At 42.2% G+C, this 20422-nt stretch overlaps 1 protein-coding gene across 1 annotated transcript; it reads right to left on the bottom strand.

The window, feature by feature from the left end:
* Positions 1 to 1308: 1308 nt before the first annotated feature.
* LOC149007265 (uncharacterized) lies at positions 1309 to 1737 on the bottom strand. The gene has a single exon (XM_089167031.1). It carries the CDS (start codon positions 1735 to 1737, stop codon positions 1309 to 1311), a length of 429 nt encoding a protein of 142 aa, XP_089023157.1.
* Positions 1738 to 20422: the final 18685 nt, after the last annotated feature.

Genomic DNA, 20422 nt, shown 5'->3' with positions numbered 1-20422 from the left:
ATGCTTCTCACCATGTCAAGAATTATGCGATTCTTCCGTTCTAAGATTCCATTTTGTTGTGGAGTATAAGCAGCTGTGAGCTGGTGCAAGATACCATTCTCTTTGCAAAAAATTTCAAATAATCTTGAAGTATACTCAGCTCCTCTATCTGATCTAAGAGTCTTGATATGATAGCCACTTTGTTTTTCAGTCAGTGCTTTAAACTCTTTAAATTTGTCTAAAGCATCTAATTTTTCTTTAATGAAACATACCCAAATACTGCGGCTAAAATCATCAATAAAAGTAATAAAGTACCTGTGACCTCCAAGTGATGCAACCTCAAGTGGTCCAACTATATCACTGTGAATCAGCTGCAATGGCTTTGTTGCTCTTCTTGACTTTCCAACTTCAAAGCTTTTTCTATGTGACTTTCCTCGAATGCATCCTTCACAAATTTGATCTAGATGATCAATCTTTGGTAAACCATTCACCATCTTTGACTTCCACAGTAATTTTAAGCCACTGAAGCCAAGATGCCCAAACCACAAATGCCATAACCATGAGTCATTCTTAATGATGGAGTTTAGGCACTTTACCTTTTCTTCTTTGATATCCAAAGTAAATACTCTATTCTTAGACATCTTTACTCTTGCAATCAAATCTCCGTCCTTGTTCATAATAGTGAGTGTGAAATTCTGGAGATGGATATCATACCCCTTTTCTAGGAGTTGTCCAAGACTTATTATGTTTCTTTGTAGTCCTGGAACATAATAGACATATGTGATAAACTTGTGGGCTCCATTCTTTGCCTAGATCATTATCATGCCTTTTCCTTTGATTGGAATCTTAGATAAATCACCAAACATGACTTCTCCTTGGACTGTCTCGTTCAATTCTGTAAAATACTCCTTGATGCCGCACATGTGATTACTTGCGCCGGTGTCAAGGAACCAGGTATGCTCTTGTTCTTTTCCATCTCCTCTATAGGTCAGCAACACTGTGGATTGATCGTCCGCCACTTCTTTAGCAAGGTGAGTCTTTTCTTCGATCTTTGGTTCTAGCTTCTCCTGGCACTCATATCTGAGATGACCATACCTCTTGCAATTATAGCATTGGCATTGGGATCTTTCATTTGTTTGAGAATAAGAACCACGTCCTCTTGATCTCCAACCTCGACCTCTTATATTGGATCGTTCTCGATCATAATTATTTTTATCTCTGCATCCTCCACGTCCACCATAATTTCTATAGTTGCTGCCTCTGAATGTTTCTCGTCCGTGACTACTTCGTCCACGATTTCCTCGTCCTTGACTTCTGCTACTTGGTCCTTTATCTTTCATGGATAATATATCTGTAGAACTTGATCCAGACTTCACCAGGATTTTTATTTCTATTTATCCTTTGCTCGTGAGCTTGGAGAGAACCCATAAGCTCATCAATAGAGATTGTGGATAGATCCTTAGATTCCTCAATCGCCACCACAATATGTTCAAATTTTGGAACAAGGGATCTAAGGATCTTTTCCATAATCCGGACATCATCTAATATTTCTCCATTTCTCTTCATTTGATTACTAATAGTTTGAACTCGACTAAAGTAATCAGCAATAGACTCAGATGTACTCATTCTAAGAGTTTCAAATTCAGCTCTTAGAGCTTGAAGGCATACCTTTTTTGCTTTATCCATGCCTTGATAGGATTTCTGCAGAATATCCCATGCCTGCTTTGCTAATATGGCATTTGAAATATTCTCGAACATTGATTCGTCAACACCTTGATAAATGAGAAATAGAGCTTTCTTATCTTTCCTTCGTAAATCCTTCAACGTACTTTTCTATGCATTGGACAGGGCTATTTCTACAGCTAGTTCTATATAGTCTTCATCGACAATCTCCCATAAATCTTGAGATCTGAGCAGTAACTTCATTTGAATGCTCCAATTATCATAATTGGATTTTGATAATTTAGGAATCTGAGGCTGGATCATATTCGCCATCCCATATCAAGTTGATGCTTCCGGTCAACTAGAATCGAACAAGGCTCTGATACCAAGTGTTGGCGTAGAAAGGTGATGGTGTAACCACTCGCAAACTGTTATATATAATTCTCACAAGAAGGAGGTTTAAAAACCACTACAAAAACACTTTTTTGATTAAAAAAAGGAAATCTTACGCAAGAAGTGCTACAACACTTTTCTCTCCACTATTAACTTTCTCTCTCTTCAATCTCCTTCTTTCTGCTCACGTGTATCAAAGGTGTTTCAACACCTTTTTTCCCTCTCTTACTCTCCTTCTCTTTCTTTCCACTAACTCTCTTGCGACTTCTAATTGCACACACCAGTACCTATATTTATACAAATATATAGTTAACTGACTGTTTCAGATGAAACAGTCGGTTTGCTTTGAACCAACTCTGAAACCGCCTCTATCGCTTTCTTTCTTCTATAGACTTCATCTTCAACCACCTCTGCATCTTCTACAATCCTCTTGAAAAATCTATAGGATTCTGAAATCTTCTTCAACAGTCTAGTTCTTTCTTGAATTTGCCGACCTGCCCTAGTCGATGTTTGACTTCAACACTCTTCACATCAATGGATGCCAACAAGCCATCTTCTAAATTGTCTTTGCACTTTGTTGCTGTGGTATCGACAACAAATAGGTTGGTTAAATAATTTTAAAAGTAAACAGATCCATTTTGTGGATTGGGTGCAAGCTTGTTGTTGTTGTTGCTGTTATGTTAGCACCTATAAGTTCAAGCATTCTTCTCTCCTGGGATGAACTATTTCTTTTGGCTTGTTGGATGTGGATGAGACCTTGTCTACATCTATTCTGCGAATTTTATTAATTTGGTTTAATAGAAATTTTTTAATTTACCTTTTTTTATTTGATTTAATCATTTTTTTTTTTTTTTATTTTTTGTTTTTTTTTTTTCCTTTTTTTTCCCCCCCCTCCCCAAAAAACTATCTTCATCCTTCTTCTTTAATATTTTCTTTCCCTTTTTTTTTCTTTTTTTTATGTCCTACAAAACAAAAGCGTCAGATGTGGCCCGACCGCTGGGGTCGGGAGTCCACCTCCGAAGGCTAAGTCAGTTGATGAACTTAATCACAAACGGCTCTGCTAGAAGTACAGAGCTAATGAATGAAGAAACGGGAAAGGTGATCTAGATAGCAGGACGCTGATAGTTGAGGTCTATCAGTATGTATCTGAACCTGAGTTTCAGATAGTATTCTCCTTGATCAATTGATCCGTCCCTCACCATGTATAGTAGTGAGGTTTATATAGAGTGTACCTTCGAATCTCCTTCGTTGGATGCACTCGAGCCATCTTCGGGTAGTCGTTGGATCTCATCAATAAGACCCGTTGAGCGATAGACTTCTACTAGTTTGGGCTAGTAGAGGACTCCTGAGATAACCGTTAGGTTATGCGATAGTTATCCCTTTGATGATGATTATCCGCAGCCGTCGGTTTGAGTCTGCTTGTCATCGGGGTGATTACCCTAATCCATAAGTAAGATTAGGGCACGCTTGCAGCGAGAATAATCTTTCTTCTTCGACAAGCCATCTTACGGATCCGGTTAGCTCGGGAGCGATTCGGTTTTCTCCGTCTCGACCGGGGTCGAGGGTCGGACCAGTGTGAACCCGGTCTGATCATAAACTCTCCATATCACGAGCCCCCAGACCAAGCGTTTGGTTGATCCCGAGGGTTTGGTTTTTAACTGGGTTCGTCGTCGAGTGATGATCTCTGTGTGCTTCATTAAATGTCATATCACATTTAATGCGGTGGTCACTTTTCCTCGGGCGTTGTGAGTGTAAGGCCACATGTCTCCGTTGCAATTGATCTGTCGTGGCTCACGTCATCCAAGCGACGGTTTCCGAACGCCTATTTCGGATTCGTGAGTTCAAACTTTCAAAACGTCTTTCAATCTTGATCGTCAATTTTGAATCAATCTCGATCGTTCGGATTCCCGAACACTCGTGCGGGAGTTTTAAAAGCGGTTCGTTGTCTTCGTAGGTTTCATTCTTCACATGTCTGGAATTTGAACCTTTGTCGTGCCTTCGCGCCTTCCTGCTCTCAAGCTTCCGTCTCCTTTGAATCGGTAAGTTTCTTGATCTTTTCTTTTGTAGTTTCTTGAAACGAGTAATGACGGACGATAGGGCTTCTTTAGTACCCCATGCTTGGTGATAGCGATGATGCTTTTGCTTCTCCCTGCCCCCGAACAGTCGGATAGTGATAACAAAACCCTAACCGTCCTCTGCGGCGGGAGTTCGCTGAAGTTTCTCAAAAGGTTTTGAAAGAAAAACCGAAACTTCTCCTGTCCTTGTCGAGTCTGGATCTTCCAAGATCGTTGATTCCTCTAGGCAACCTCAAACCTCCGGGTCCAATAGTGGGCATGGCTCGTTCCCTCCATTTATAATGGAGAAACTCTTCTTTCTGCTGTTCAAGATTTTGACCTTCCTTCCTCATATCGGGTTAGGGCTCCCCACCACGATGAGAGGGTTGATTCATCCCTTCCGGGTGAATTTTCCCCTGTATATAGATACCTTTGGAAAGCGGGGTTCGCTTTCCCTTTTTTAATCCTTTATTTTCCATGAGTTTTGAATCTTGGAACATTTGTCCCGGAATGCTCCTCCCCAATAGCTGGCGTCTCATCGTCGGCTTCTTGGGTTTGTGTTTTGAGCTTGGCATCACGCCATCTCTTTCTCTTTTTGTACATTTTCATGTTCTTTCTATCTCCCATCCTCCCGGATGGGTCTTTCTTTCCAAACGCAATAGGGCTGAACTTGATTGGAGGGGCAGCATCCTCGCCAAAGGAACTTGCCCTTCTAACCACAAAAGATGGCGCGAACGATATTTTTTACGTCGAGCGCCTCCATCGGATCTTAACTTCCCGACCACTGGAGGAGGTTTACTTCTTCGTCCGAAAGTAACCGGGGCCTTCCCTTATCCAAAGAAGGCGAGGCGGCCATCGGGAAGATCAAATCCATTCCGTGGTATCAAGAGATACATGGATATGAAATGGAGTATAACTCCATCCTTCGATCTTGGGGCTTGGCTCATTGTGAGCTTCTAACCATCATCCTTTGATTTGGCTGAAGTGAAATGTCTTGAATTCTGATTCTTGTCCTTCTTCTTTGCGGTGCCTCCCAGAACGAACCCTGAAAGTCTGCGGGTGAAGGCCGCTAGAGCCGTTGTGACAGCCGAACAACGATCGCCCAGGGTCTTGACTGCAGATCAAGAGGCTTCTCTTCCCTCTCCCGACCCCTCTTACAGGGGTATCAGGAATATCAGGCATGTAGCTGATGCTTCGGGTAAAGGGAAGAAACCAATGGTGGAGAGGGCCACCGTCTCCTCCTCCGTCCGAACCAAGAGGAGGCATGACACAATTGATGCTCCCTCCAACAAAAAATCCAAAGCTTCGACGGATGGTGAGGAAGTCTTCCTCCCCCGGTGGACCACGAAGATGACCGACGGGGGTCACTCGGGATCTGAGAAAGCTGCTGAGTGGAGCTCTCTCAGTCTTGCTCCTTCTGATCGCCAGGAGTTTGAAGCCCTGGATGACACTTCCCTTGTGAGTCAATCTACAAGGTAACGGTCTTCTCGCTTATTTATGTTCTCATAATTTCTTATGACTTCTTCGATATCTTCTGTCTTCCCGGGGAATGTTGTGTTGAGCTTTTATCAACACATGGAAGCTTTGAGCCGTGTTGGTCGCACCCGGCTCCTTCTTTGCAAACTTGTGAAGAGAAATTGGCCAAGGCCAATTCTGAAATAGACCCGATTGACTGCAGCCTCTTTGTAGAGTTGCGAGAAAAAGCATGAGGAAGAAGTGACCTCCCTCAAGGAAGCCCTTGAAGCTTCAAGAATTCGCGTCTCTGCTGCCGAGGCGAGGCCGGGAAGCAAAAGGCAGCTGCCACGTTGTTTGGTGACCGCCTTGAAGTTAAGAGTAGGGATCTCGAAGATCATCGAAGTTGGCAATCCCTAGCAAGCTTTGAGCATATCAAGCCAAACCTTCGGAAGGAGTGCATCCGGAAATACCTAAACGAGCAGCGTACCTTTCTCCGAATTGCTAGGTTTCTACAACATTCGGGCTTACCGCATGGGGGCGCGAACGACGTTTGGGAGCGGATCCTTGGAACGATCCACGACTTCGACCTTTGCTCCTTTTCGTGAGGTATGCCACCCAGAGGTCTTCGGGAAAGTTGGTATGGATCTCCCAGACTGGGCCCAGGGAGTAGATGATCCTTTTCCAGCTGACCCTCAATATGAGGCATATCTAGATGACGAGCCGGCACTTCCCGGAGGAGAAATCACAAGCCGAGTCTCAAGTTGTTGCTGTAGGGGATTCAGCCGATGACATTCTTGAGGAAGGCTCTTCTCGGGATCTGAGAAAAGTCATCCCGACCAGGGTCCTTCGGGCAACAATGAAGAAAAGGCTTAGGGCGTTGTCCTTTTGTAAAGATGTACCCTCATTTTAATGAATAGATATTTCTTTACTCATATTGGTCTCAAAATTTCCCCATCTCTTGCCGAAGTATTGCCTTGAATATCAAAGTATTAATGATAAAACTTATCACTTAACTCTTCATTCCTCGCCGAATAATGATCTTGTAGAAATATTGTGAAGATGCGTTTCGGGAAGATGCGTTAATCTTCCCCACTACTTCATTTATTGCAAAGTCCGCACGTTTCCCTTCTGCGAAGTTCAAACGTTTTCCTGGTTTTGTGTTCCATTCACTGTTTCCAATGAATCGGAAATACCTCCATTATTTTAATGGCAGTGCGACGATTGGAGGTTTCTCTGCATCGGTGCTCGCTTCCACATGTTTCCATGTGGCATCCCTTCGACCGTTGATCTTGCTTTTACGGATTTCGAAGCGTCGTTTCGATCTGGGTCGTCGGTTGTCCTTAGCCTTCAACCGTCGTCTTATACCTGAGGCTATTTAAAGCCTTTGTGGGTACCCTCCATCTATCCTGACTTCTGCAAGATAGATTTGCTAAAGTGCCAAAGCAACCTTTCGTCCTTCGGCTTGCCTCCGTATTCCTCGTACTTCAACGACAGCTCTATCCATTTCTGAACAAGTGAGTTTTTTGATTTCTCATCTCTTTCCCCTCTTCCCCCGAAGTAAAGCTGCACAGTAGTTATACTTGGGGTTTAGTTTGTTGGTGCATCGAAGCTTTAGAAAACTAGGGTTTCCCCATTGTTCTTTGTCGTTTTATTTCTGTCGATACGGCTGTTTGTTTTTTTGTATAGTGGCTCCCAAGATCAACCCAGACTTTATCAGAGCAAAATCTCGCAAGAATAGCATTCCGTCGGTGGTGATTGGGGCCAGTGCGGTGGTTTCAGCTAGTGAATCCTCCAAGCGTAAGGCGGCTGCTGGCGGTGAATCTTCAAGTCGATTCCTGCAGCTTACGTTGATGCCGTCCTGCGCCTTCTTTGCCCGAAGTGACCGCTTGTCTTTCCCGGGAAGATCTTGATCACTCCGTTGCTGATGGTCTTGGCGGCAATCTCTGGTGAGCATGTTGGTGAGCTTTGTTGGTGAGCCTGTCGGTGCACCCCGAAGGAGACTCTTCGGGCATCCGAGGCAACTATGTTGGCGTACGATGAAGGTGTGGCCCCGGCAGTGCTGCTCCTATTTCTAACTCCAATGCTTGTTTGGCATCCTCCTCCTCTCCTTACGAGTTGGAGGATTTTGCCACCAGGAAGCGCCGTCGGATGACAAGTGATGCAGCTCATCCTTCTCTTGGTGTAGTTCGTCCTTCTCTTGATGTAGCTCATCCTTCTCATCCTTCGCGCTGAATTAGTGTCAAACGAGTTTGACAAAGCGTTGGAATGGTGTCTTGCTGCTCGAATGACTTACGAGAGCGCGAGTTCTTTCCAAACTTCCGAGATGAAGTCTTTACGAAGTCCTTTGGTGATGTAAGTCTTTCTTCATTTTCCTCGATTTGGAAAAATTACTTTTCTGCTCCTTGCTAACTCGAAAGTTGTTTGCGGGAGTCTTCTTTGGTAACTTCCACAACCAAGTGGAAGCGGTTACTAGACTCGGTAGGTTGAGCAATGAAGTTTCTAGGCTTCGGGGAATCTACTGAAGCTAAAGATGTTGAGATTGCTCGCCTTCGGAATCTAGCTTGGGAGGTGGCGGGAGAAAAGAATTCGATGATTGGTCGTCTTCGGTCAGATTTGGATGATGCCGGGGAGAAGATCCGGCATTGGAACGGACGGTTGGAAAGTCGGGAGCTAAAGGATGCTGAAACATTACCCGAAAGGCAAGCCGTCGTTCCTTTGCCCGAATCCCTTCCAGCGATGTTCGCAGAGCTTGTGTCTTCAAGTATTTACACGAGTAAGCCTTTTGTTGATATGTTGAATGCTTACAACTTGCGGGCGTCTCGGGATGGTGAGAACGAAGTATGGGAATCAATACTAAGGAAAGATCCTCATTTTGATACGACTCCCTACGGTCTTTGTTTGCCATCTGAAGTATTTACCAACACGGGTATTCCTCCTCCCATTGGACCAAGGATAAGATTGATCCTCCACCTTCCGATCCAGATATTATGCAATATCCTGGAAGATTCTCTGTTTATTCTCCGTTGGAAGAAGTCAATTATGACGAGCTTGTGCCGAATGCGAGTTTGGTCGAGGACCATTCTTCTCCTGGACAAAAGTTGGGCAAAGAGTATGAAATTGCGAGAGGATTTTCTGAATATTGGAATATTTTTGTAATCCTCATTTCTTCTCTTCTTTTCCTTGACTCTTCTCAATGGTTGACTCATATGTTTGTTCTAGCAAAGTCGCATCGATCTTGTATAACTTGTTAACAGTCACCTGTAATGACCTTCTTCTTTGATCGGAGATTGTATCCGGCTCTTGTAATTGTTTTGATCTTTGGCCTCTTTGGATCTTACGAAGAAATAAGAAATTACTTTATCTTGAACTTTGCTAGTCACTTGAATCGTCGTTGTATTAGGTCTTGGTTATGCTGAAACAATGCCTACACTTAAGGATTTCCGGAGAAATACAATAAGTGCGAGAAGGAACTCACTCGGGTTTTAAACCGATGCCTTATACTTAAGGATTTCCGGAGAAATACAATAAGTACGAGAAGGAACTCACTCGGGTTTTAAACCGATGCCTTATACTTAAGGATTTCCGGAGAAATACAATAAGTACGAGAAGGAACTCACTCGGGTTTTAAACCGATGCCTTATACTTAAGGATTTCCGGAGAAATACAATAAGTCTGAGAAGGAACTCACTCGGGTTTTAAACCGATGCCTTATACTTAAGGATAATTCAAAAATTCAATAAGTCTCGAAGGAACTTACTCGGGTATTAAACCGACGCCTTGCAAAAGGAACTCACTCGGATTTTCATCCGATGCCCCGACTTAAGAAAGTTCGAAAGATTTTCCATAAGTGTTGAAGTGTTGAAGGACCCACACGAATTTTCATCCGATGCCTTATAGTTGGATCTTGTTCTTGAATGTGGTGTATGATGCCCCCCAATCAAAAGATAGTTTGTTGAAAACCAAAAATTGCATTGATTGAGTTGAAAATGATTACATCGCGAACAAAATTGAAATCATCTTCAAGGATAAAACTTTTTGAGATGCCTAGCATTCCACGAGCGATCCAATTCTTTACGGGAATCAATGTTCTTCAGCTTGTAAGCTCCTGAACCGACCGGTTTCACAACCATATAAGGTCCTTCCCGGGGAAGGGTCCAACTTTCTTTGGTGACGCGGGTCGGAAGCTAGGGTGTTTCTTAACACCAAATCTCCGGCTAAGTACCGACGATTCTTCACTCGAGTATTATAATGAGACGCTATCCTTCTTTGATAATGTTGAGTTCGTGCTATTGCCTTTGCCCGAACTTCATCCAACAAATCAAGACTATCAAGCAGTCCTTGTTCATTTGCTTTTTCCTCGAACTCACGATCCCTTAACGTCCTGCCATTATCTCCCTTGGTGCCAATGCTTCGGATCCATATGCCAACTTTGAATGGAGTTTCTCCTGTAGGTGTTCGAACCGTAGTTCTATAAGCCCACAGTACATTATATAGTTCTTCGACCCAAGAAGCTTTGTCAGCTTCGAGTCTTCTCTTTATTCCTTCCAGTAGCGTTCGGTTAGTAACCTCTACCTGGCCATTGCTTTGGGGGTATGCCACGAGGACATACGATGCTCGATCATATATGTTCCACGAGAATTGCTCAAATTGTGGACGGTCGAGGCGAGTACCATGGTCGGTGACAATTATCTTTGGAATCCCAAAGCGATATATGATTGATTCAAGCACAAATTTCTCCACTTTTTTCTCGATAATTGTCGCCGGTGCAGCTTCTACCCATTTCGTGAAGTAATCAATTGCTACTATCGGATATTCTCGTCCGCCCGATGCCTTGGTGAATTTGCCCATGATATCAATTCCCCACATTGCAAAGGGAATGGGATTTAGAATTGAAGTCATAATCTCCGCCGGGCGCGCCCGAATCTTGTAGCATGAATTTGTGAGTTACTACATCGACGAACGTAGTCCATAGCGACTTCTTGGATCTTAGGCCAATATAACCCCAATCTTAGAATTTTGTGGGCCGGGGCTCTGCCACCCATGTGAGCGCCACAAATTCCTTCATGAACCTCGGCCAAAGCTGAGTTTGCTCCTTCGGGGCCTATACATCTCATAAGGGGTCCAGCATAAGATCTTTTATATAGTCTCCCATTACGAATGACAAATCTAGCTGATCGAATCTTGATCAACCTTGCTTCTCTTTGGATCCTCGGGTAACTTGTCATCTCTTAGATATTCAATTATTGGATCCATCCGGCAACGTTACTGCTTCAATATAAGAAATTTCTTTCTCATGATAACTTGGAAAAGTTACCTCTTCAATATAGACCGAAGGGTCTAGATTCTTTTCCTTGGCATTGGCTAGTCGGGATAGCTCATCCGCCACTTTGAATTTTCATTCCTCGAAATCTGAGATATCTTCAAATTCCGAAATTGGTTACGAAATGCTGCACTATCTCCCGATATTTTTGCAAGCGTGGTTCTTTAATGCCATACTCCCCCTGGACTTGGTTGACTATAGGTGAGAGTCACTATAAATAGTAACATCTGCAATAGCTAATGCCTTTGACAACCGAAGTCCTGCTATTAGGGCCTCGTACTCCGCTTCGTTATTACTCGCATCAAATGCGAATCTCAAAGCATATCGAATAATGAATCTGCCGGACTTTTTAATAGAATTCCAGCGCTTTGCTCCATCTTTATTACTCGAACCATCGACATATACCTCCCAAGTGGTTGGTATAATGGGATCTTCAATAGTGGGTTCCATTGGTGCGGTAGTTTCTACTACAAAGTCGGCTAATGCTTGAGCCTTGATTGCGAGTCCTGGGCTTAAAGCTCACTTGGAACTCACTTAGCTCAACCGACCGGGATACCATCCTTCCGGACAAATCGGGTTTGTTAAGAACTTTACTAAGAGGAAAAGTTGTAAATACCTCAATTGGATGAGCTTTGAAAATATGGCCTTAGCTTCCTAGCGGCCATCATGAGAGCAGAGCACTGCTTCTCAATCTGCGAATATCTCGTCTCCGCATCCGGCAACACGTGGCTTACATAGTAAATCGGCCCTTGTTTCTTATCTTTCTCCCGAACAAGTCTTTGCTTTGACCGCGGAAAGGGATGTCGCTAGATATAGCTGTAATATTTCCCCCTTCTACGGCTTTGGACAAGATCGGTGGTTGTCCAAGTGCGGCTTTTAATTCCTCAAAAGCTTTACGGCACTCTTCGATCCACTTTGCTTCCTTCTTGCCCTTCGGGTCTTTAAGTGCCTTGAAGAAAGGCAAACATTTCTCTCCGGACTTGGAGATAAATCGATTTAAGGCGACAACTCTCCTGTCAAACATTGTACATCCCGAACGGGTTTGGGAGCCTCCATATCAATCGAGCTTGTATTTTGGCTGGATTTGCCTCAATTCCCCTCTGTGATACCATGAAACCCAAGAATTTGCCCGAGGAGACTCCAAAGGCACATTTTTCGGGGTTCAACTTCATTTGATGTTTCCTTAGTCTTGAGAAAACCTCGAGTCAAATCTGCAATGTGATTTGCTTTTGTAAAGCTTTTCACCAGCATGTCGTCAACATATGCTTCAACGTTCTTTCCTATCGGCTCTTTGAAAATCTTGTTGACGGCCCTACGATATGTTGCTCCTGCATTTTTCGGGCCAAAAGGCATGACCTTGTAATAATAGCTTTCACGATCAGTCATAAAAGCCGTACATTTCTCATCTTCCTTATTCATAAGGATCCGATTATACCCGAGTAGGCATCCATGAAACTTAAAGTTTCATACCCTGCCGATAGCATCTATCAAGAGGTCAATCCGAGGCAGCGGGTAACAATCTTTTGGGCAAGCTTTGTTTAGATCCGTGTAGTCTGTACACATCCTCCACTTCCCATTCGCCTTTTTCACCATCACCACGTTGGCCAACCAAGTTGGGCACTCGATTGGTTCTATGAAACCAGAATTCTTAAGTTTTTCAACTTCATTCCGAGCGGCTTCATACTTTTCAATAGAGAAATTTCTTCTTTTTTGTATCCAATTGGTTTCGCCTTAGGGTCTATCCGAGTTTGTGCTCTGCAATGGCACGATCGATCCCGAGCATGTCCTCGGCGGACCACGCGAATACATCTTTATTCTGTTGAAGAAATAACTTCAATTCATCTTTAAACTCTTCCATTTGTTCGGACCCGACATAAGTAATCTTTTTCGCATCCTCGGTACACGGCTGGATTTGCTCTAGTTTCTCCTTTGGTTCGGGCCTTTGCATCTCTGTCTCTTCCCGATCATCTCGAATTTCTATGGGGAGGGCAGTAACCTTCTTCGGACCCTCCTTGTCTTTTAAATAGGCAACATAACACTGCCGAGAGATCTTACGGTCGGAGGAGACTTGACCGATTCCCATATCGATCGGGAATTTTATCTTCGGGTGCTTTGTCGAAACAATAGCACCTATCTTGGATAAAGATGGTCGCCCAAGAATCATATTATAAGCTGGTAGTTCTCGAACCACCAGAAAGTTGATTCGGACAGTTGTTTCTTTGGGAAAACTTCCAATGGAAAGATCCAACTGAACCGATCCTTCCTTGCTACTGAGATGACCCTGCAAAGCCATATAGGTGTGTTGATGAAGGTTTCATCAAATCTTGATCCACCTTCAATTTTTGATACACTTCGTAAGAAATTAGGTCAGCTGCAGACCACTGTATCAATCAATACTCTATGCACTTCCCGCCGTGCAATCTCTACCTTGATGACTATAGCATCATCGTGAGGTAAACAAACACCTCTCTCGTCTTCTTCGCTAAAGGTGATAGAATCTTCACCATTCAGCTTCTTCCGCTTCTACGCCTCTCCGGCTCCAACAAATTTGGATTTGGTTTTTAAACTCCGGAATGATTCGGGCTCTGGAGCCCCAAAGATGGTAAGGATCGGTGACCGAGTAGCAGCTTCAATCACCTCCTTGCCTTTTTTGGACTTCGGGGCCTCCCTTGATCGTTACGAGCCCGACCGAACGATTCCTTTTAGGGGCAGCCGCACGTGGCCCACGTGGCTCCTCCCCTTCTCCTGCTAACAAAGCTGGACGAGATGTCCACGAGATATCAATCTCTCAATATACGCCTTGAGATGACGACGGTCATTAGTGTAATGACCATAGTCCTTGTGGAATCGGCAATACTTTTCCCGATCCTGCTTTGCTCTCCGGGTTTCAAAAGAATTTTAGGCGGCCACTTCAAAATATTTTTTCTTTTGAGGATATTCGGAATATCGGCCCGAGGAGCATTCAATGGAGTGTACTCACTTCCGCGGGGGATCTTTGGCGCCAAGGTTGGGAGCTTCCAACCCGATCACGAACATTCTTCCTTGGCTTCTGCTTCTGTTCAGGAGCCTTTTGTTCCTTATTGGAGACTTTATTATCTCCTTGGCGCGCATCTAGAATCTCCATGACTTCAGCCTGCTACGGCATCTCTGTACCAACTCGGCATAAGTCGTGGGTATATCATGTAGTAATAACTCCGGGAGTTTCCGATTTGTGAGTCCCGTGAATAAAGCGGTTACGGCTACTGTTCATCCAAGTTTTCTATCTCCATCGTCACCTTGTTGAATCTTTTGAGAAACTCTACGATCGATTCGTCCTTTCCTGTGTCGACGGTAAACAAGGTTTCTTCCGTTTTCTTGACTTGTATCCCACTCTGGAATCGCCCTATGAATTGGCGTGCCAATTCGTCAAAGTTCTACGATCCTTCCGGAGGGGAGGTTAGAAAACCACTTTTGTGCCGCTCCGGTTAGAGATGATCCGAAAACCGCATAAAATTTCATCGGAATTACACGAAAGCTGCCATGGTTTGTTGGTAATAGCCAATGTGAGCTATTGGATCTCCGGAGCCATCGAATGTTGAGAAGGTAGGCAAACGGAAGTTATGGGGAAACCGATATCCCGCGATTGGCTCAGCAAAAGGAGTCTTCCGAATGACTGAGTATATATCCTCAGTTATCCTTCCCTTAGCCAATTGCCCTAACTTCTCATTGATGTTGGCCAATTCTTGACCAATGCGGGTCGGGTGATCTTCGACAATATGATCACGACCTCGATTAACACGATCATCACGTGCTACTCGATCATCACGAACAGCTCGTCCTTCACGAACGTTTCTATCGTCACGAACTGCTCGATCATCACGAAAGGTTCTTCTGACAATGGGTGAGTGAGTTCTTACCCCAGAATCCAACCTTGTATTTGAATCAGTTGTACTCTCTTGCGGTCTATCAAACCGATCGCCTCGCCTTAGTTGATCATCAATCCTCCGAAGTCCTCGATCTCCTTCACGAAAATTCTGATCAACATTCCGGTCTTCAACCATTCTTTGGTCACGTGGCAATGCACGTCTCCCCGAATCGTGTTGATCAGGTTCTTGTGGCAAAACCACTCGTCTGGTGAGCAAGCGGAGTGCTTGGCTCACCTCCAAGAGTTGAATCTTTAACTGATCCAATTGATCTTGGATTGTATCAGGAGGATTACGTCCTCCCTGGCCCTTATCCACTTCGATAGGATTTTGGCTTTCCTGGGGAATATCTGGATTATTCACCCCAGGTATCTGAACACCGGAATTGCGTTGTGCAGCGGCTGCTGCGGCTGCTGATCTAGTCATCATGGCTTTTTTAAGTCTTTCCCACAGACGGCGCCAAATGATGCGTCCAAAATCTGCTCAGCCCTTGGATCTCCACGTAATGTCCTGCAAAACAAAAGCGTCAGATGTGGCCCGACCGCTGGGGTCGAGAGTCCACCTCCGAAGGCTAAGTCAGTTGATGAACTTAATCACAAACGGCTCTGCTAGAAGTCCGAGAGCTAATGAATGAAGAAACGGGAAAGGTGATCTAGATAGCGGGACGACGATAGTTGAGGTCTATCGGTATGTATCTGAACCTGAGTTTCAGATAGTATTCTCCTTGATCAATTGATCCGTCCCTCACCATGTATAGTAGTGAGGTTTATATAGAGTGTACCTTCGAATCTCCTTCGTTGGATGCACTCGAGCCATCTTCGGGTAGTCGTTGGATCTCATCAATAAGACCCGTTGAGCGATAGACCTCTACTAGTTTGGGCTAGTAGAGGACTCCTGAGATAACCGTTAGGTTATGCGATAGTTATCCCTTTGATGATGATTATCCGCAGCCGTCAGTTTGAGTCTCTTTGTCATCGGGGTGATTACCCTAATCCATAAGTAAGATTAGGGCACGCTTGCGACGAGTATAATCTTTCTTCTTCAGCAAGCCATCTTACGGATCCGGTTCGCGGGGGGGGGGGGGGGGTTCCCCGGGGGGGGGGGGGGGGGGGGGGGGGGGGGGGGGGGGGGGGGGGGGAAAAAAATAAATAAAAAAAACCCAAAGAGGGGGGGGGGGGGGGGGGGTGGTTCGTACAACAGAGACAAGGCCTGGATGACATGTGAACCTTTTGGTGCAAGTGGCAACTATCCTTCGCTGCTCTTACTGCTATTTAACAGCAGATCATCCACCATCAAGCCCATGCCATTCAAGTCTAGGGCTTAACTAAAGTCCTTCCCATCTTCAGTTCCCCCCCACCCCCACCCCAACCCCAAATCAAGAGAAATGAATCTCATCTCTCCTACTAATAGTTTTTTTTTTTTTTTTTTTAAATCTCTTGGAAATTTCTATCATGGTTTCTGAAGTTGTAGCTTCTCTAGTTTGTGTGTTGTAAAATGTTATGTCAATTTATGGAGTCCATTATAAGTGTGGAAGGGTTGTTGTCTTACTGAGAATATCATATGGGCTTTGTCAATCATCATCTCAACATTTTTTTATAATTAATTAACTGTCAATATTTTGATTAATAGGGCTTTTTTGTACTAATTTTCTAAGAATTTTTCATTTTGCCATACCAAACTTGATTTTCATTCCGTAATTTATTCTTGACAAAAACCACTTAATAGTTTTTCATTTTTTACCAAAAATGAATTTATATACTCATTTCTTTTAAATAGGCATAATAAAGAATCATAATTGATACAATAAAGAGCCTTAATATACAATTGAATCCATATTCAACTTTATTTAAAAAAAATAAGAAAAGAAAAGAAAAGAAAAGGAAGCCATTGGTCTTACAGAGATGAAAATGGGCATGATTTTAGATGAAATCATCAAGATGTCCAAAAATTCTAATTTCAGAGTTAAAAAGCAAAGGGCTTCAAATAGAAGCAAACGATTCTTGAATGCTAATTCTAACAAAGGCAATGCATCAAATGTGCGTCATTTTATGGATTCGAGATTGTCTGCAAGACAAGGGTTCTTTCTCGGAGATTGTCAAATTTCCAAGTTAATTGGAAAATAAAGCAATGATTGATACATTCATGATAATTAAATATTTACAAAATGCCATCTCAATTCATCTTATTTTATTAAGTCTAAGAAGTGATATGGTTATGAAGAATGAATTGGATATGTACAATTTTGTCCTAGAATGAAAATCATTTCTTTATTTACTTTATCAATTCCATGGCGAGAACAAAGTGCCTTACGTTACGCCAAGGTTTTGAATCAGCATAGAGATTTTAAGAAATTGCAAAGGTATTTACTCTTATCAATAACCTAGTACCTTATGTATCATAAGGGATTTGCCTATTCTACTAGTTATCACAATTGGATCCTAAAAGTTTTTAAATGAGGTGTGCACCTAGAGGGATAAATCAAAAAAGTTTTTTTTTTTTCCCTACCTCCTAGTTCTTATGAAAAGAATAAATCTTTATATTGAAGGATCAAGAAAAAGAGTGGCATTTTCTAGTAACAACATGATAAAGGAAGTCAATTAATAAAGGTCAAATTGAAACCTATTAAATCCAATAAACCCCCAATGGGTACACAAGAAATGCATCTAACCAATTCTTTCCAATGACATCCAAGTGCAGCTTTAGATATGGAACTCAATGGGATCAAATAGGAACTGATACGCTGGATCATATAACTATAACTCTGTATCAAATGTACGCCATTTTGCATTTGAGATTGTTTGTCAGATAAGGGGTTCTTTCTTAGAAAACGTCAAATTTTCGAGTTAACAAGGGCATTAGGGGGTTCTTTCCTTGTTTTGCACGAACAAAACAACAAAAATTGCAAAACAAGGTGGAAGAGAAATAATGAGATATAACGAAAAATGCAAAAGTAGAAACAAAATGAAAAGTAAAAAAAAAATAAAGTGAAAACATAATAAACATGGATTGAATACATAACCATCAAGTAATTTTTTTTAAATTAAAAATTGTACCATCTAAGCTATGCAAATGACTGTTGTTAAATGTCAGTAAAATATTTTAAAAAATAATAAAATATCAAGAAAACTATTACTCATCCTCTCCAACATCCCACTACATTCTTGTTCAAATGGAAGAGCACCTAAGAATTTTTTAGGATATAATGGTTTGTTCCTATCAAGATTAATATATTATTGTTATCCATGTACTTTTGTTGTATCAAGAAAAAGTGATATTGTCATTTTTATGATTAAAATGTCATCATGCCTTTTCAATATCTTTTCTTCAACTTACCTAGATTTTGAATAGAGGTATTGAGTGTCAACTACTTGGTATTGGAATAATCTTGTAATTGAATATATTATCAACAGGTGAAAAGAATCAAAATGACCTAAGGGCATTTTAGTCATAAAATGACAATTTGTTCTTCATTGGGCTTTGGATACCATAAGGGGAGGAAATGGAAAGTATTATGTTTTGAATTACAAATGAGTTGGGTCAAACCTAGGAGGTTCCAAATAGAGTCATGTTGGGCTATAGTTGAGCAACTTGGCTTGACGTAGTCTACTCCTTACATTTCCCTACCCTATCCCATGGTTGGGGGCAATTAGGATTAGTTCAACTAGAACACCAGTACTAAGGCCACTAAAGTTGGATTATCTTGACTATAACTCAACGATTCCAATCCCCATTTCTTTGCATGAACAAAACAAACAAACAAAAGAAGGATGAATAAAAATAAAAAACTGAAAATGTGCAATGAAATGTACTCACCCGTTTTATTAGTATGCATTTGGTAATGTTTCTGTTTTGTGTGACCAATTCTTTTGTAAAACTATTTTTTATATGTTTTGGTGTTGAAAGATCAGTCTTTGTTTGCAAATGGGTGTTTGACAAATTTGTTCTAGAAATATTTGTAGAACACTATTAGGACAAGTTGGTGTTTTACAAACTTGTTTTAGAAAATACCATCACGAATCACAACTTGAAGCATGACTCACACAAAAAACATGGATATAAAATCCAAAATACTCATGACATAAATAAAAATCTTGGATTAGAATACCCATGAACAAGAAAGAATAATGATGGGGGTGTCAATAAAACCATGTGGCCCTAACCTGCCCCAAACCCGCCCTGAGCCCAACCAGATCCCAACCCAATTTTTTCAACTTCAGGGGTGGTCTTGGGTTACAAAATAGTGAGCCCTAACAAGGTTGGGTCGGGTTTAGGTTTAGCCCTCGGGCCAACCAGGCGCGGCCCGACCCGACCCTTTGTTAATTTAATAGTTATTCTTAAAACTAATATGTCAAAGCATGATTGGTTAGTTGGTAAGATTAATAACTTTCAATAAATGGATCTTGGGTTCCATTATGCTTGGTGACATTTTTATTCATTTGGTTTCCCACCTTCAAAAGTAAAAATTAGGGTCAAGGTCAGGGTTAATCAATGCCAACCTGACCATATCACGGTTAATTAGTGCGGTCTGGCTTGGGTCGGGCCTGGCCCATTGACTCCCTAAATAATTGTCACGCCCACCCACCGTCTCGGTTATGCCCGACAACCCGTGGGTGCGATCCGTCATAGGATCCACGGTCTTACCCATCAATAATAATAAATGCAAGAAATAGATATCCAGAGCAAAAGCAAGTTCAAATAATTAATCACCAAAATTTATAGTGCCCATATCTGATCCTAAATGCTTTCCTGCAAACATCACTAGACTTTACTCTCAACCGATGATATCCAGATCTCAGATCGATCTTTGAGAAAATAGCAACACCTTTCAACTGATCAAACAAGTCATCAATCCTAGGAAGAGGATACTTATTCTTGATCATTGTTCAATTCTCAGTATTCTATGCACATCCACATACTACCATCCTTCTTCACCAACAAAACGGAGCTCCCCAAGGTGAAACACTCGGTTGAATAAACCCTTTGTCTAACAATTCATTCAATAGGTTTGAAGTTCTTTCAACTTAGTTGGAGCCATTCGGTACAGAGCTTTCGAAACCGGGGCTGCTCCCAGAATTAGATCAATAGAAAACTCTAATTCCCTCTCTAGGGGCAAACCGAGACAAATCATCGTGGAAAACATTAGGAAAATCCTTGACTAACCAATATCGTACAACCCCGCTTTGCACAATCTTTAGTCCACTCTGACTTTCACAATCGCAACAACAATCTTCTTACTCGGCTTCCCTTGGTTGCCTTGATATTCAAACGGATAAGCATCTTTAGGATGAAACAGTACTTTCCTTTCTGAACAAAGGATGACTGCTCCATACTTTGTCAACCAATCCATTCCAAGTATCACAGCAAAATCTTTCATATCAAGCTTCACTAGTCGAGCTTCCAAGATCTACCAACTATAGATATTGAACAAGACTCAACCACTTCATCTAATCTACAACAGATCCGTAGGAGTACTAATAACAAAGTCATCTTTCCAATTTCACAAGTATGACAGGATACGACTACAAATGAAGATGCAATGAATGAATGAGATGCACCAATATCAAATAATACAAATGCATAAATAGATGATACTTGAAATAATACTTGTCACCACTTTATGATATGTCTTAGATTCAAATCACACCGACATCCGAGGA

The sequence above is a fragment of the Hakea prostrata genome, chromosome 8 (assembly GCF_041222555.1).
Source record: "Hakea prostrata isolate BN-2017 chromosome 8, UWA_Hpros_2, whole genome shotgun sequence".
NCBI lineage: Eukaryota > Viridiplantae > Streptophyta > Magnoliopsida > Proteales > Proteaceae > Hakea > Hakea prostrata.
The sequence above is the reverse complement of the archived record's forward strand: the minus strand, read 5'-3'. Positions and strand labels throughout refer to the sequence as shown.